The sequence below is a fragment of the Brachyistius frenatus genome, unplaced genomic scaffold (assembly GCF_029030835.1).
Source record: "Brachyistius frenatus isolate BFR_SWC_R1_liver_20210118 unplaced genomic scaffold, ASM2903083v1 Contig_193, whole genome shotgun sequence".
Taxonomy (NCBI): Eukaryota; Metazoa; Chordata; class Actinopteri; family Embiotocidae; genus Brachyistius; species Brachyistius frenatus.
Genome location: NW_027210792.1, coordinates 665,931 through 681,447, shown reverse-complemented (window position 1 = coordinate 681,447; position 15,517 = coordinate 665,931). Strand labels below are relative to the sequence as shown.

At 43.2% G+C, this 15,517-nt stretch overlaps 2 protein-coding genes across 2 annotated transcripts; both read right to left on the bottom strand.

Moving 5' to 3' along the window:
* Nucleotides 1-183: 183 nt before the first annotated feature.
* LOC138632729 (zinc finger FYVE domain-containing protein 1-like) lies at nucleotides 184-9,329 on the bottom strand. Its single transcript, XM_069718510.1, has 11 exons — nucleotides 7,890-9,329; nucleotides 7,278-7,782; nucleotides 6,365-6,579; nucleotides 6,117-6,223; nucleotides 5,902-6,010; nucleotides 5,699-5,796; nucleotides 5,367-5,484; nucleotides 5,056-5,226; nucleotides 4,651-4,831; nucleotides 4,420-4,533; nucleotides 184-2,767 (listed from the first exon to the last, which is right to left on the bottom strand). The coding sequence occupies exons 1-11, from the start codon at nucleotides 8,400-8,402 to the stop codon at nucleotides 2,535-2,537; spliced, it is 2,364 nt and encodes a 787-aa protein (XP_069574611.1). The 5' UTR covers nucleotides 8,403-9,329; the 3' UTR covers nucleotides 184-2,534.
* A 1,044-nt stretch (nucleotides 9,330-10,373) lies between these two features.
* On the bottom strand, nucleotides 10,374-11,241 carry LOC138632748 (rho-related GTP-binding protein RhoV-like). The gene is made up of 3 exons (XM_069718538.1): nucleotides 11,076-11,241; nucleotides 10,912-10,970; nucleotides 10,374-10,827 (listed from the first exon to the last, which is right to left on the bottom strand). Exons 1-3 carry the CDS (start codon nucleotides 11,239-11,241, stop codon nucleotides 10,378-10,380), a joined length of 675 nt encoding a protein of 224 aa, XP_069574639.1. The 3' UTR covers nucleotides 10,374-10,377.
* Between the last annotated feature and the right edge of the window lie 4,276 nt (nucleotides 11,242-15,517).

Sequence of the window (15,517 nt, the reverse complement as noted above, 5' to 3'; positions counted from 1 at the left end):
GGCGTGGCTTAATGGGGTAAACTGTCAAAATTATTTTAAAGGGTTTTCCCTTGTATTTATATTGTACACAACTGAATTACAGCACTTTTAAAGAGACCTGGGACAGATATCAAGTGCAATTTTCCCCTTAGGGCGTACTGAGCCCATGCAGTGTAAATGGCACAGAATATCAACATGGAAAGCTTGTGTTTCATTATTTATTAAAATAATTATAAATCATTTATCATCATCAATAAGAACCGAGCAAATCATTTTCCCTCACTTTATCTGAAGCTGCAGTGTTGAAGAGGAAGGGAAGCAAGCTCATAACAACACAAGCGTGCACACGATCTATTCCTCCCACATACAGTACAGTGAGTGGTTTGACACAAGGAGATTTTAAAACACACAAACACCCGCGCACACACACACACACACACACACACAAACAAGCACACACACACACACACACACACACACACACACACACACACACACACACACACACACACACGAAAGACATGGAGGCAGTCCCAGATTATGATTTGACAGACAGGAGCTGATACAATTTTAATCTTATGCAAATCGTCCACCAGTTCTTCAAGTTAGTTTCCAACAGTTTAAAACACATCAGTCATTCCTGCTTGTTTTGTAGTCTGCAGGTGAGGAGTGACGACAGTAGCATCTGACGAAACTGAAAAATGACTGGATGAATTGTACGTCTCAACCAATGCGGTTATTTGAAGAAAACACAATGCACAAATATGTAGGGGAATGAACTCCAGTAAAAGTCATCTGACATGATGCATTTTCTAGGTTTTCAAGTGAAATTATTATCACCTCAGAAGAAGGTGTGTGATGAAACATTCAGACAGATAAATCTATTTTGAGACAAGGCAGACACAATAGCTTCTCATCAGACATCAGAACCAAAAAGTTCCACGTTAGGAGCAGAGGGAGAATTAACTTTATCTACAAAGCTTACAATCGACAAAGCCCCCCCCCCTTTTTTTATTTTCTTGTTTTTAACAATAAAATACAAGCATACGTCTAAAAGGCATCACCTTGTGCTTTGCATGATATCCACATATAATGGTCTCGTTACTCAATAACACAAAACTAGTCAAGTTAAAGCTGTCAGTCACTAAATATGGTTCAGCATGTCATCATTGCCACATTTGAGTCTTAGTATTTCGGTGTAATGCTGAAAGACAAAAACATAAACAAGATGGAGAGAAAAGGGCGGTTCACATACTGTCACAACAAAGTAAATAGTTATCCATACAGTAACTAATGTCAAACAAAAATCGGCAAAAGAAAATATACAATAGCTTTAAATAACGGATGTAAAGTAACAGGAAAACAAGCCGTGAGGAGCCGAACAAAACTCATGTTGTGCTTTCTCAGGAGTCCTTATTGTGCCGGCAGACACCTGCAGCCGTGAAAGTAATACGTAAAACTGGTTTGAGGACCAATTAGGATATTCTTCAGTTCTAAAAGACAATATCCATACACCTATGCAGGCTGTTACTATAAGTAGTTAGAAAAAAAAAATTCAAATCAAGGTGTCAAGAAAACAAATGTGAACATGAAATACATACATTTTGTAACATGAATACACTAAAATGCCACTTGGTAAAGGAGATAAGTGAGGTTTCTTCAGAGTCCATCCTCTGAACAATTAAAAGGCCATGGATCTCTCAGACTGTCATGCACGTCAGAGTGTTAATATGATTTTCTTTTTTTCTTCTTTTTTTTTAATCGTCAATACATAAATAATTTTCAACGTTTTAGATGTAGACTCCTCTAAGATATTCTAGGTCTTCATACAACCACAAATTACATGATAAAATATAAACATTATACCAGCACGGACACAGTGACCTGAATGATTTTTGGCACACCAGATATCCACAATCTAGAACTACCATGGTAGATTTCAACTCGGCTCGAGACAGCCCACTTCGGTACCTGGATATCTGGCTTTTGGCCATCGTAAGCAACAGCCTATAACAGCTGAAAAAGGCTTAGTGCAAAAACTAAAATGTTGCAATACATGCATGCAATGGAACCTGCAGGGATATAAAATATCTCTTAGCCATTACACTTAGGACATCAGAGATGCTCAATAAGAAGAAGAGCTCGAAACTAATCACACCAACCACCAGCCTTCTTAACTAACTATTATTCTTTAAATGATCTTTTTTTTTCTTTAATATATTTTCTCATAGTAGAAAAATAGCTCAATAGCCTTATTTAACGTAAAATTAGGGATTTGTGTCAATAAGAATCAAAATATTCACTCTGTGAATAAACCGAGTGGAGATGCAGCCTTCACACTCAGTGACTCACATATTCTGGCTGATCTACAAAGGCCACAGGAACTCCGAAATCCCAAATCAGCTAAATGTCCTACATTTTCCTAAATGTTTCCTGTCCACAGATAACAGACAGAACCCTTCGAGTATCAGAGGTATACTTTAGCAGTGACAGACTGCGAGCTGAGTGAGTGAGCGGTTCTCTCTGGTGCTCTGCGGATAGGAAAGCCATCCCCGTTAAAGTTCTCCGGGTTTCTGGGTGCAGCTGGTGCACACGCGCACAGGGTGGTCCCAGCCACGGGACGGGACCGGTCGGCGCTCCGGGGAGCACTCGTCGCACACCCCTTGGCCGCAGGCGCGGCAGTGGTGCTTGGACAGCTTGGCAGTGAACTCACGTTGGCAGTTGTGGCAGGACAGGATGTCCTGGTCAGGCACCCAGTAGGCAGGACGAGCTGCGTCTTTCACCAGGCCTGGAGGAGAGACGGACACCACACGTACATGTACATGATGCACACTGACACGTCTCTAAAGCTGTTTAAATTTACCCTGAAAACAGGAGGAAACAGGCTGCCTCTCTGTCTGAAGGTGGAATATTCTGCCTACAAGAACCTCGGGTATTTAAAAATATATATATTTTGTATTATTTCATACAAAAACTTGAGTGTGAAATTGACAGCTTTTTGCATCAGGGTGGTAATGTCCCAGATTTTTTTTATTGGCTGGAAATGATGACTTCATTAAGTTCCTCTGCTGGTTGACTGGCAACCGCTCCCAGCCAAGACAGTTCAGCACATCACACGCCCTAAAATGACAATTCCCCAACTATTCCTAGAATTGAGATTCACAGTACATCCACACACACTCAGCCTCCTCCATTATCCCTCCGATCCCTGTTGATTAAACAATTTTATGCTGCAGTACCTAAATTTATTTGCATTCATTTTGCCTGTGCTCATTTTTCCTCACTACGGTCTCAAGCGCACCGTAACTCCACGTAAAATGAAGTCCCTTAGTTGTCTTTGCTTCGGGTTACCATGGAAACATGGAAACCAAATTTGGACTTGGAAGTAAGTGAGCTATTTTTGTTGTGATTGGAGCAGACCTCGCACTGAGGTAATTTTGGGCTGGTCAAAGATATGGACACACAACAGCAGGCTATCAAGTGATCAAAAACATGTATCTATGCCCATTACCAGCAAATATAGGCCAACAACACGCTTATGTAGTTCCTTAAAATATATACATAATCAACTTACGCTTTGGTTTAAAGAAATTAGTGTCAAATGTTCCCACTCTGATGAAGAAATCATGTTCGTGGTCTGTATTTGAGAGAGGGCAGATTTTATCTTGCTCACATTTGACAGTTTCTTTCCCCGCAGCAGAGCTGTTTTTCTTTCTGTCGAAATCACATTTATATAATCTTGACAGAAACTTATCATAAAAATGATCTTCTCATAAAGGCTGGACCAAAGTGCACTGTGGAAGTGCATAATCAAACAGCTATTTTAACAGATGCATGTCATGTGAGAAGGTGAGTTCATAGCAGAAGTCAAAAGACTAACCAGTTGGTTCATGATGTGAAAGTTAGACATTAGATAGCAGAGCGTGTTTTTACAAACTTGTCCTGAAGACATTGTACAAGGCAGTTTTAGCTTCTGTGGCCAGTGTGTGTGGGAGGATTTCAATTTTTAAGCTTATAAATACTTTTTGTTGGCAAGACTGACAAGTTACAGACAAATGCAATTTCTACATAAACAGACAAAACTTCATAAAGTTCCTTCGGAATCTATTTTTCCAGCATATTAGTCGTTTAGAAGCTCAACTGTTTTCTTGATCTGCGGCATTTGATTGATTTAGAGACCCGTGAGCTTTTGGTAACACTACAAGCTCTTACACCTAGTCCATTAGGGCTTCCCATAATCCATATAAGGGAAGCTCTGCTGGCTAAACTCCCGCATAACATCTGCAAGAAGTAAAAAGTAGAAATACGACTTCCTTTCTGTAAATGAAGCACGATGTGCCTCTTCCACCAGAGGGCATCGTTTCCATGCGCTCACATTTACTGGGTCATTTGTTCCTGTTACATAAGAGGCCTCTTTGGGTTTGTTTTGTAAACACTCACCTAATGGGATGTCAATGGCAGTGACCACGACTCCTATGGTGTTGGTGACTGCTTCTCCAACCTTCCTGGCGAGAGTTCCACCTTCCTCCTCCTCGAGCTCCGCCTCAACTATTTCTGCACAAAGGAAAGAAAAAAAACATACTTAAGCTCACCTAAATAGCAAGTAGCAGCATGAGTAGAAAGAGCTCCAGCAGAGGTCATCTGAAATGATTGAGAAGAGCGAGCGTGTACCTGCATATGAAGCTCTCTGTTCGAAGCAGATGTCACAAACTCTGACAGGGGCGAGACCCCAGCCTCTCTCAGGGACCGGTGCAGCTTTGGAAGAGCAGCCATCGCAGAAGCCCTCCCCGCAGGCACGGCAGTGGTGCTTGGTGTCATTATCCTGGAAGACTGTGTGACACTTATAGCACCCCTAGTACAAGAGAAAAACACGGCAAGGCACGTGTTGTTATTGACCAAGAGCTGAGGGGAAGGGGAGACAAACAGCATCTATCTACGTTTTATCTTGTGACCTGCAAACAGATTGCGTAATAAGGCGCACGACACCACAGACAGTAAACATCCCTCTGCACACGAAAGTGTTGACTTGGCAGTTGGTAGCGGGGGCCAGAGGGTGGGGCTGCGTGTGTCACTCACCAAGATGAGGGAGTTGGGTTTCCAGTAGGCCGGGGCGATCTGATCTGTCAGCCAAGAAGTGACGGCCTTGGCAGGTTTGACACTGAGCTCTGACACAGACTGGGCCACCAGGTTGACTCCATCCAGGAGCCGCTGTGCAGCGTTACTATTGTCCTTTAAAAAGCCATCCGACTGCAAAAAACACGACGTTAATGGTCATCTTTAGACATCCTTCCAGGTGGATATAATTACAGACATGGAGCGGTTAATGGTTATCTTCAGCTGTAACTCCAGGTCTACATGAAACAAGGATATAAGGTTGTTTCACTTACCCCTGGCCAAACATGCTGGATCTCAGTGCGGACAACTGTGTCCACAGGATCCTGGTTCCCGTACCAATACTGACGGCTCCGATAGATCACTCCACAGTTAGGACATTCAATGACGTACCTGAACACGCATGGAAAAGAAAAACACACAGCTCAGCCTCTGTGACAATACAAATGTTAATGCAGGAGTTGCTGTGGGACATGAAAATAGAAAATGTGGTTATGAGGTCAAGTGTCTGGAACACTAGAGGTAAAATTAGTCTGTATAAAGGTAACATAAGCCTAACCCAAGCCTGGTTACGGGTGACCCAGTGGGACATTCCCCTGCTACTCACCCAGACCAGGCGTATTTGGCAAGGCCCATCCAAGGAGAGTCTGAGGAAGCTGAGGTCTTCGGGACAACTATCATTTCCTTTCCCCCTTCATAGCAAGCCTAAAGGTGGCGCATCACGTAATGATTTCAACTTTAAGCTCATCGGCGATGAGAATAATTGCAGTGTCACGGTTAAAAAGAGAAAGCTGAGCCACCAACGCTTACCTTACAGGTATAGATGCGATTATCATACTGAGGAGAATAGCGGCAGCGGTGCTTCGCCTCGTGGCGCACTCCTTCTCCCAAGTGGTTCATGCTGTTCTTGCAGCCAGATCTGAGGTAAATACAATGAGGATGTTAAACAGTAGAAAAAGTCTAAAAGACTTTAAAAGAGAAATGATGAAAAAAAAAATACAAAAAAAAATACAAGAACTACTGACCCACAACTGAGGCACAGGCAGGAGCAGGTGAAGTACTCATCAGGAAAGAAGCAGCTGTGTGCGACCAGCTCGCCTACAATCTCCCCGTTGAAGCGCTCACTCAACGCCTGCAGGGAAATCAAGCATCAGCACATATTACAACTAAAACTGCAGCTGCAGGTTCAAATACAGCAATCCGAAATGGGTGCGATTGGTTCAGTTCGGAGTCGACGGGAGCCGGCTGGTTTTTGAACTTCACGCGGCCTCACCTGCAGGGCTTTGAAGATGACCAGAGGAGTGCGCGGGGAGCGGGTGGCGTTGTTATCCAGGAGCTGCTCCAGTTTGTTCTGCAGGCCACGGAAGTCGGTGGGGGGACTGAGAGTCTGCGTGCCCCAGTACTGGACAGAACTGAAGGCCTCTGGGAAACGGGACAGCTTCCTGAAGCGCTCCAACAGCAGCCGATCTACCGACTCAGACGACTTATCTAAAACAGGACAGAGATGGAGCGGTTACCGTCGACTGCCACGGATAAAACATCAGCATTTGTCGACGTAATTGTTAAAACAATGGCCAAAACTGGACGCCTAATAAACCAATGAGCAAACACATGTAGCTCACTCATTGGAATTACATTTGTTGTCCCGAGGCTTTTAGTTCCCTCATTATCACGTTCACCAAAAATTAAGCGTACCGTTTACCCAGAATCCAATGCACTCACTAAGAGGGTGTATATGAATCGCGCAAACTGCAAGTCTTTGCAGGTTGGTTTTTATACTGTAGCACAAAGAAAAGAAACCAGATTTTGGAGAACAAATCAAAATCATACTGTTTAAAAGCACTGAAAATGGTTGAGAGGAATAAAAAGCATCAGCAGCAGAAACTGGATGGAAATATACAAAATGTGTGAATTTGGACTTCAATTGTAGTTTTTTGCTCGTAGTTTAAAAAGCAGTGTGTTGACATTTCTCAAAAAGTAGGAATGCTTATTGCTGCCTGCAGAGACAAAGATGACAAACTAATATTTACCACACCTGTAATTATTTGTACTGTGTAACCCATAATTAACTTCAAAGGCACCACCTCTTCTGATGCAGAACTGTACTTACTGCAATAAAAGTCACAACGTGCTGTTCTGTTTCAAGGATTTAATTGTCTAATGTGTGTCAGACGGAGATGTTTTACCTGAACCCAACAACGTAGTGTGGACCGTTTCATGGAAGATGACCACCGCGGGGCCCAAAGTGGAGAGCGGCACATCCAGGCCGCAGCGGGCCGTCGTGGCCTTCAGCTCCTTGGTGAAATGCTTCAAGTAGGCGTCCGAGGCGTCGCCGAGGAACTTGAAGAGATCGTCGTGGAGACGGTCAGCGTGGGTGCGGTAGATGATGAGGTCGGAGATGGCGAGCACTTTCAGCAAGAGCCGGGTTCTCTGGCCCTGCTTGGAGCTGTTCCCGAGGAGCCCCTCCGTGTCGATGACCACCACTTTACGCAGGGGGTCGAACGCCGCCCACACGCCGACCGTACACGACTCCTGCGTGGGAGAAGTCTTGAACACTTCTCTGCCCGTGAAGAACGTGTGGTTCAGGGTGTGAGATTTGCCCTCTCCCGTGTTACCGAAGATGGACACCACCTTCAGCAGCTGGTCGGGGTCGCAGCTGAGGCGCTTCACGAAAGAAGCTTCATCTTTTATCTTTGGGAAAGAGTTTACAATTGAAAATCAGTTACTCGAATGACATATATATGTATATATATATATAGATAAGAGTAATGCTGTTATTTTGAACTCTCACGACTCACCTGCATGTCCTCATTCTCATCCACCAGGAGAAAACTGGACACCTTCTCCAGAAGTTTGGCTCTCTGAGATTTGGCGTCATCGACTATTTGAACAGCGGGCTGGACGGACGTCAGGACGGAGCGGACCTCCGCCGGTTTGGGTGGCGGAGGATACGGCGTGAGCTGGTGTTTCTTCTTGTTCCCTCCGCTGTGGGTGCGTTTTTGACAGTCTTGGCACAAATTGACTTTGCAGTTCTGGCAGCGGACCGCGGACCTGTGGCGTTTGCTGCTATCCCCGTCACCTCCTTTACAGTGGTCACAGCAGGGGACGTGCCCGGGACCTATCTGGACCCGCTCGTGGTTCTTCAGGCGCTCCTGGCTGTGGAGCTCGAGGTCACAGCGAACGCACTGCAGGCTTTTGCATTCGTCGCACTCGAACGCAGCCTCCTCAGAGCCACCGCAGGAATAACTCTCTTGACATATCAGACTGGTATTGACTCCCTTTTCTGAAGACGAGGAGCCATGCCCGCTCATCGTTTCTCACCAGGTGAACTTGAACACAGACTTGTTGGAAGAGCTCTGACAGCAGCACCAGCTTTATTTCCAACTAGTGAATAATGCACACAGCATGCAGGGACACTGAAACCTGAAATGACTCAATGCAATGAATTCAACTTAAGACAGCTGCATGGCAACAGTGCTGGTGGTGCAACCGAACAATTTAATCCGATTGGTTCAAATTAAAATACTTCAAAACGGTTTAATTTAATGTTATTTAGTGCAACGAAGTAAGAAACAGCTGCGCTTGATGTCTTTTTTTTTTTTTTTTTTTTTAAACACCAACAGTTAGCATCTAGCTGCAGCGTCCAATGAAATGCATGTAGTGAGAGAACTTCGAGATCATCCAGATGTTATGTGCAGGTCGCCAGAACCGACAGAGATGAATGAACCGGAAGAGAAAAATAAATACAAACGAATGTGCAAAATGTTGAACGCTAACAGCAGGCTAGCTAGCAAACTGTCCCTCAACAGCTCGGGAGACGATTTGTCCTCGAAGCAGGAATTTACTTCATCTCGCTTCGACGGACAGTTTTTAACTTCCTCCAAAAATACACACACACAACAACAACAACAAAAGCAGTAAATTAACGAGCCAGCAAACAACAACAACAACACCTCAACAGTTAATCGCCGTCCAAACGGGTAGCTAGCCCTTCAGTCTGTCAGCTGAGCTGCAACAAACATCAACAACAACAACAACAACAACAACCAGTCGATGTCGGAAGATTTTAAAAAAACAAAAACCTGCTTGACTTTAAACTGGGAGGTGAAATCCGCGCGATTCTCTTTTTTTAAAGTCTTTTAAAGGATGTTAGTGTGTTTGAGTCCCTGCGAGCGGTGTCATTGTTTTGTTCTTCACCTCCCGAGCAGATCTCCCGAGCTGCGTTGTGTTGTTGTCAGATCAGCTGATCAGCTTATTTTCAGTCACAGGGTCAGAGGAGGGTGACGCGCGGGGCACGATGGGAAACGGAGTTCCGCTTTTAAAAGACGAGGCCGCCATGTTTGTAGTCCAGGTCACGTTAAAAAAAATATATATATATATAATACTTCAGCTTTTGAACAATCGCTGATTAAAACTTAACATTTCTGTTTTTAAAAAATAATGAAATTTAAAATAAAATTTAAAAAAAAATCATGTGTTTGTTGTATTGTTTGAATTTCCAACAACCACATTTGCTCCTCATAGTTTAAATCATTTTCATTTCTTGAGTGTTTTCATTTTCATCTATGATGTAGGCCTACAGATAAATCTAAAATATTAGCACTAATTAATATAATCTATTGTATTGGTGTAAGATGATTATGTAAAAAAAAAAAAAAAAAAAGCTCTAAATATATTTAATGAATTGGCCTAAAAGAAATTATGTTCCAGTTTCTTATTAAATGACAATAATTTGGGCAAACCTTAATGGCTGTAATTAAAAATCTATTGTTTGACTTTACTGGGGTATGTGTGGGTGCTGTAAAAGTGATTGCTGGGAACGTTCCCCTCCATCAGCTCTCAAACACAGGATGGGTTTAAATGTCTTTTGTCTTGTAAAATAGCACTTCAAAGTGTCAGCGGGTGACCATTTGTCCCAAATGCCACTTTGTTTTGTTTTCCCTCCATTTCTTCACTGACAGTAACTTCCAAAGAAGAATCTTCAGGTTGGATGTTTTTCAAATTCTAGCGATTGAAGCAAAACCAAAACTGGCTGTTAAACTTTGCCTCACGCAGGAGCGCATTTATTACAAAACGTACAAACGTAGAAAAAAAACAACAACACATAAATATGAACAACAGCAATAAACAAAACTAAAGAGACTAAAGGGATACAGGGCAAAACATGTAGCTCTACGAAGTCGGTGAATGAAGACCTCAGACGGGTGTCAACGAAGGGTTCAAAGTCCTGCTCGTTTAGTGCGCATGCACATTGTGCTGAGTGTGTTCACTCCACTCTTAAAGATTTCAGATGAATCTGAAGATTTTGCTCCAGCCACGATCGCAAAGAGACTTCAAACGTTTGAGCAGGCCGAGCTCTTTGGATTTAGCGCCGCTGTGCTTGTGCTTAATGGCAGCGAACACGGCACAGTCGAACACGTCTTTGAGGTTGCGTTGCGTCAGAGCCGAACACTCCATGTAGTCGTGAGCTCTGATCCCGCGTGCGAGCCTTCTGGCCTGGCTGAAGGCCACCGGTCTGCCCCCCCGCCGGTCCAGACGGATGAGGACGTCCACATTGTGGCGAAGGTCCGACTGAGTGCCAACCAGGATGATGGGAGAGGTCGGGTTGCCGGCACGGATCTGCGGGATCCATTTGGAGGCGATGTTGTGGAAGGAGACGGGGTTGACGAGGCTGAAGCAGAGGATGAAGACGTCCACATGGGCGTAGCACAGAGAGCGAAGATGGCCAAACTCCTCCTGACAGATCAAATAACGACAAATAAGGAACCAAACGACTCACTATTTCCGTTCAAAAATAATAAAGCGATGTGTGATGTTTACCTGTCCAGCGGTGTCTATTAGTTTGATGCGAGTTGGAACTCCATTCACGTGAACCAAACCTAGAAGATAGAAATAAACACCTGCTTATTTTTTGTATTTTTTTTTTGCTGAGTTTAAACAGCTGACCTTAAAATAAAAAATATTTTTAAAAAAACTTCACTTACCAGTGAAAACATCGAATGCTGTTTGCCTGTAGTCGCTGTTGTATCCATTGAAGATGTAGCTGATGACCATGCTGGTCTTCCCCACTGCTCCATCACCAACCAGCATGCAGCTCACTTCTCCCCTCAGTCTGTTCGCTTTCTCACGTCTCTGACAGGCCTGTGCCATCTTTGCTTAGATTATTACTCCATTATCTGAGAAGTGTAAAAGCCCACGCAGGAGTGCCGCATTACTGTAAGAGAGGTCTTCTCCCCTTGGGGCCTGTTGGTGCCAATAAAGGAAGAAGGCCATCTCGATTTGAAAGAACAAAGACGCCCAATCAGATGAATGATCCCGTCTGAACACGTTGACACAGATTTACATAGTCACTCCCACCAAGTCTGATCTGACTTAACTGTTAAATGTGACGTGATTTGACCTGAAAAAAGCGTTGACACTAGGGAATATACTTCGTTACTGTGCCAGCCTTTTGTTTATTAAAGTAAAATTAACACTCAGAAAAAGCTCTGAGAAAAAGTCTGCGTTTTCTGTAGGCCTATATGGACCTGCTGCTTCAATATAAATAGCCTGAAGAATGATGACCCTCTCTCATATATCGTCAGATATGATTAGTTTTTATACTTGTTACTATAAAATTATGAGGTTAAGTAAAGGTGATTGACAAAAAAACTAAAATCCTGAAGACTCCGCTGTCCCGAGCTGCACTAAATTAATGCAAAAACTGGATGTAATACCGCTGTAGGTCAGTAGAGGGGGCTGATGCTCCAGTACAGGTCTCTGCAAATGTGCGGCCAGTTTGTGCTTCATTGAGACGCTGTTTTGAATTTCTTCTGTTCTTCTGTGTTCGTCGATGTTTGCTGTGTGAAACAGAAGAGCTGTATGAAGCATTCAACTTCTACTCAACACAAAAATAACATTCACATGTAAAATTTACTGTAAATTCTGTATTTTTTATTTTCTAGTGGGGCAATAATGTTGAGCTTTTTTTCGTTATTTTATGAATTGTCAGCAAAATGTTCAACATCCAGGCTCCTTTAACATAATAGGTAACTTCGGTATCACGTAAATGTTTAATTTACTTAATCCCTTCAACGGTTTCCAATTTGTGCTAATGTTCAATATTTTTGTATTGTCTGCATACAGTCCAACCCTGCTTTACTCTCCATGTAAAGGGCAAAGGGCACAGATGGAAGTGGGGTGTGGGGTGTGTGTGTGGGAGGAGGAGGTGGAGGGGGGTGTCATTGTTTCACTGTCATCAGCTGCAGTTTATAGCAGAGACGTCATGTGCAATTGTTCATCCTGTCTTTTTTTTTTTCAGGGTGACTGAGTTCTTATACACACAAATAATATAATATATGTACTGAAAATAAAATCCTTACTGCTGCTCTGACACAACCACAACAACCACGACTACTACCGTCCACAATATCTCCTTAAAAGTCACAACTCTTTCATCATGACGCTCCTATCTTTAGCTCTCAATAGTCTGCTTTGCAGGCATCCTCGTGAACTTTGTGTTTCTGATGTGGTAAAACATGAAAATACGTCTCGTACTGGGTCGTTTGCACAGCTGAAGGATTTGCGACGGGTTTTATGCAGATGAGAAGTGTGTGTGTGTAATGATGCAGATATATTCGCGCGAGCTTTTAAATCATCATCGCACAATATTTGTTTTGTTGCCTGTCTGCTGACCTCGACCCGAACAAAGGTCAAGTCGACCTACATTGTCTTTATTGTAACAATGGTTCGGATGATATTATATGATCTTACTCTATTATTTAACTCGCTGTTGCAGTTATATTGTCTTTTCAATTTTGCTTGCTCCCCCCAAAAAAAGAAATCGCAAACAACAACACACGTTTTCTCCTCCACAATATCGCAGCTGTGCTGCACGAGAATTGTAACGAGCATTGTAAGATGTGGTTTCAGAGCGCGGGGAACATTTGGGGCTGAAAATACAGCTTTAAACAAAGTGTTTTTCCTTATCTGTCTGATCCTGCAGGAAACTCTGCGAGCATTGTGTTGTAAGGTCTCTACTTCCTGTTTGCCGTTGTTTCTCACTTACTCGTTCTCTTCTCCCTTTCTCTCCCCCCTTTTCCCACCACCTGTGGTGTGAGTGATAGAATTTATTCCCCCGTGGTAGGAGGACAACATCTGGTCCACCCCCCCACAACACACATCGTGCTGCCAGCTCCACTCCCATGCTACACCTCTGACAGCTGTGAGTCACAATGCTGTTCCTCAATCCAAGGTAAATGTCCAACACAGGAAACAGTCTTTAAATATCTCTGCATCCAAAGATTCTCTTCCTGTAACAGCTTCCTTTATCATCACAGATCTGCTCTTCGATGCTTCACATTTAAGCACCGTGCAACTAAACGTCTCTGCAGGTATGCATGTACCTTGACTGGTGCAGCAGATGTCAGCAGTGTGCTGAGGAGGCTCAGCGTCCAGAGATGCATCTGTTACTGTAAACATGTTTTGTGTCTGCATTCTCACGGTCTCTCTTTGCATGACTAGACATGCAGAAATGTATCCTGACACAGATTTATCGAGGTAATCTGCTTAGTAAGGGTCTTTCAGGATGTGCAGCTTATAGGAGAACCCCGAGCATACATACAGCACACTTCAAAATCCATATTATATGGAATGGTACATTTGGTGATTATTGTCTCATTCCTGTGAATATATTCAAAGATATACAAGCACGATCAACCCAGTTAGCTCCCATTCTCCTCGAACTATTGCTTATGTATTAGAAAATAATAAATACAGTAGCTGCCTAAAGTTCCTATCGCACGTCAAATCTGACAACAACAGAGAAATCTGACAGATAGGTGTTAAAAGATTACGCTCCTTCCCTAAGCCAGAGATCAACACTCCACTCTGCAGACAGGGCACAGAGACAAAGCGATTTTGCATAATATTTCCTGCATAATATCTCTTTAAGTAGATATTGGCGAGGCTCTTTAGTGACCAGGATTAGAGCGGTAGGGGTGCGTCCATCACACTGAGACCCCACAAAATGGAAACGCTTCTCTCGCCTTCTTTAGTTCCCAGGTGTGATTTCAGGGTCACGAAGGAGGCAATCTGTCACCTATTACACAGATATTTCATAGAAACTCTGTGATGCTGTTTGCAGTCTGATGTCAGAGGTCCTGACCTGCCTGCTTGAATTCGAACACATAACACTTCGGTGCATCACAAGTCTTGTGTTCAATCGTGATTGGCCTGTATTGCCATAGATTTAAGTTTTTACCATCTTCAGTAGTCTGCTACAAAATATTACTCCACATGAAACGGAAAATTACAACACATACAGAGGGGACCACCAACATGTGTAGGCTTACTAAATATAATAAAAAACTACCAACAACTGATCGTTCTGGAGACTTTTGCAAAATTACAATGTGAATTTTATAACGGTGCTGTAATGGTGTGTTCAGTGTAAATCTATCAAATAAGTAAGGGGATATTTGAATAGTCAGGACAACTGAACATTTATTTAACGGTCGGTGGTGTTCAAGGATCATCAGTCATTAAAATGCATCTCCTGAGGACCATGAATATCCAGATTCCACAGTATTACATCCAACCGTTGTCAAGCTTTTTCAGACTGGTTGCAAAAAACGCTCATGTTTTTAGTGACTCCTGCGCAGTGAGAGCATTTACCATTCAGCTCCATTTATCTCAGTTTATCAGTTTATTAGCAGCACACAGCCGCCTTGTCAGGTCAACTCAAATTCTAGCACCTTATAGTCACTGCACCAAGTTGATTCGTGGGAATTCAGGCCTGTGTGGATCTCCTCCACCCCTGCTCTATACCTCCCCGCTGACCCCTGTTGTTCACATTCTTGACTTGTGGCCAGTCATTACAGGAAAGCATAAACCACATCTATGACTGCATTGTGATTGTGTGACTTGGGATACGCTGCCTTGCTCTTTTATTGTTGGATCACTGCATTTGCAGTTAATCGGAATTATAACCAGTATTGTATCATTTGGATATGAAACAGCTTAGGGTAAATCAGCCTGTCCCAATTTTGAAGTAAAGCTTGAGTGTTTTTTGGGGCTTTTGTTGGCCAACAAGCATCTTTGTCAATGTAGTTATTCCTGCTCCATTAAACCCTGGCAGGGGTCCAGAAACGGCTAATCCTACTTTACCCTCCAGAGAGCATCACAGAGGGTCTGCCCTCTGTCCTTTGTGGGACATACGGGAGCTTTGCTCCAAAACTGTCAAGAAGTATCCCTCAGCTGATCTGCTGGTGGAGTCGGACCATGGGAACTCGCATTTAAATACATGGATTGATTTAACACACATTTAAAGGCCTTACAATGTATTTTCTCAATCAGCTTCTATAATGAACTCAACCAAAAGTTGCCAAAGTTGCCAATATTGTATTTTTTTGCGTGAGAAATTTCAATGTGTTGTTTTATCTTTCCA

Bases quoted from the DNA above. Each gene is read 5' to 3' on its own strand.
- LOC138632729 (XM_069718510.1), bottom strand. From the start codon at position 8,402: ATGAGCGGGCATGGCTCCTCGTCTTCAGAAAAGGGAGTCAATACCAGT. The intron at 6,580-7,277 runs GTAAAACATCTC...GTCCTGTTTTAG, and splicing joins CACTACGTTGTTGGGTTCAG to ATAAGTCGTCTGAGTCGGTA. The intron at 6,224-6,364 runs GTGAGGCCGCGT...ATTTCCCTGCAG, and splicing joins TCATCTTCAAAGCCCTGCAG to GCGTTGAGTGAGCGCTTCAA.
- LOC138632748 (XM_069718538.1), bottom strand. From the start codon at position 11,241: ATGGCACAGGCCTGTCAGAGACGTGAGAAAGCGAACAGACTGAGGGGA. The intron at 10,971-11,075 runs GTAAGTGAAGTT...TCTATCTTCTAG, and splicing joins AGCATTCGATGTTTTCACTG to GTTTGGTTCACGTGAATGGA. The intron at 10,828-10,911 runs GTAAACATCACA...TTGATCTGTCAG, and splicing joins TAATAGACACCGCTGGACAG to GAGGAGTTTGGCCATCTTCG.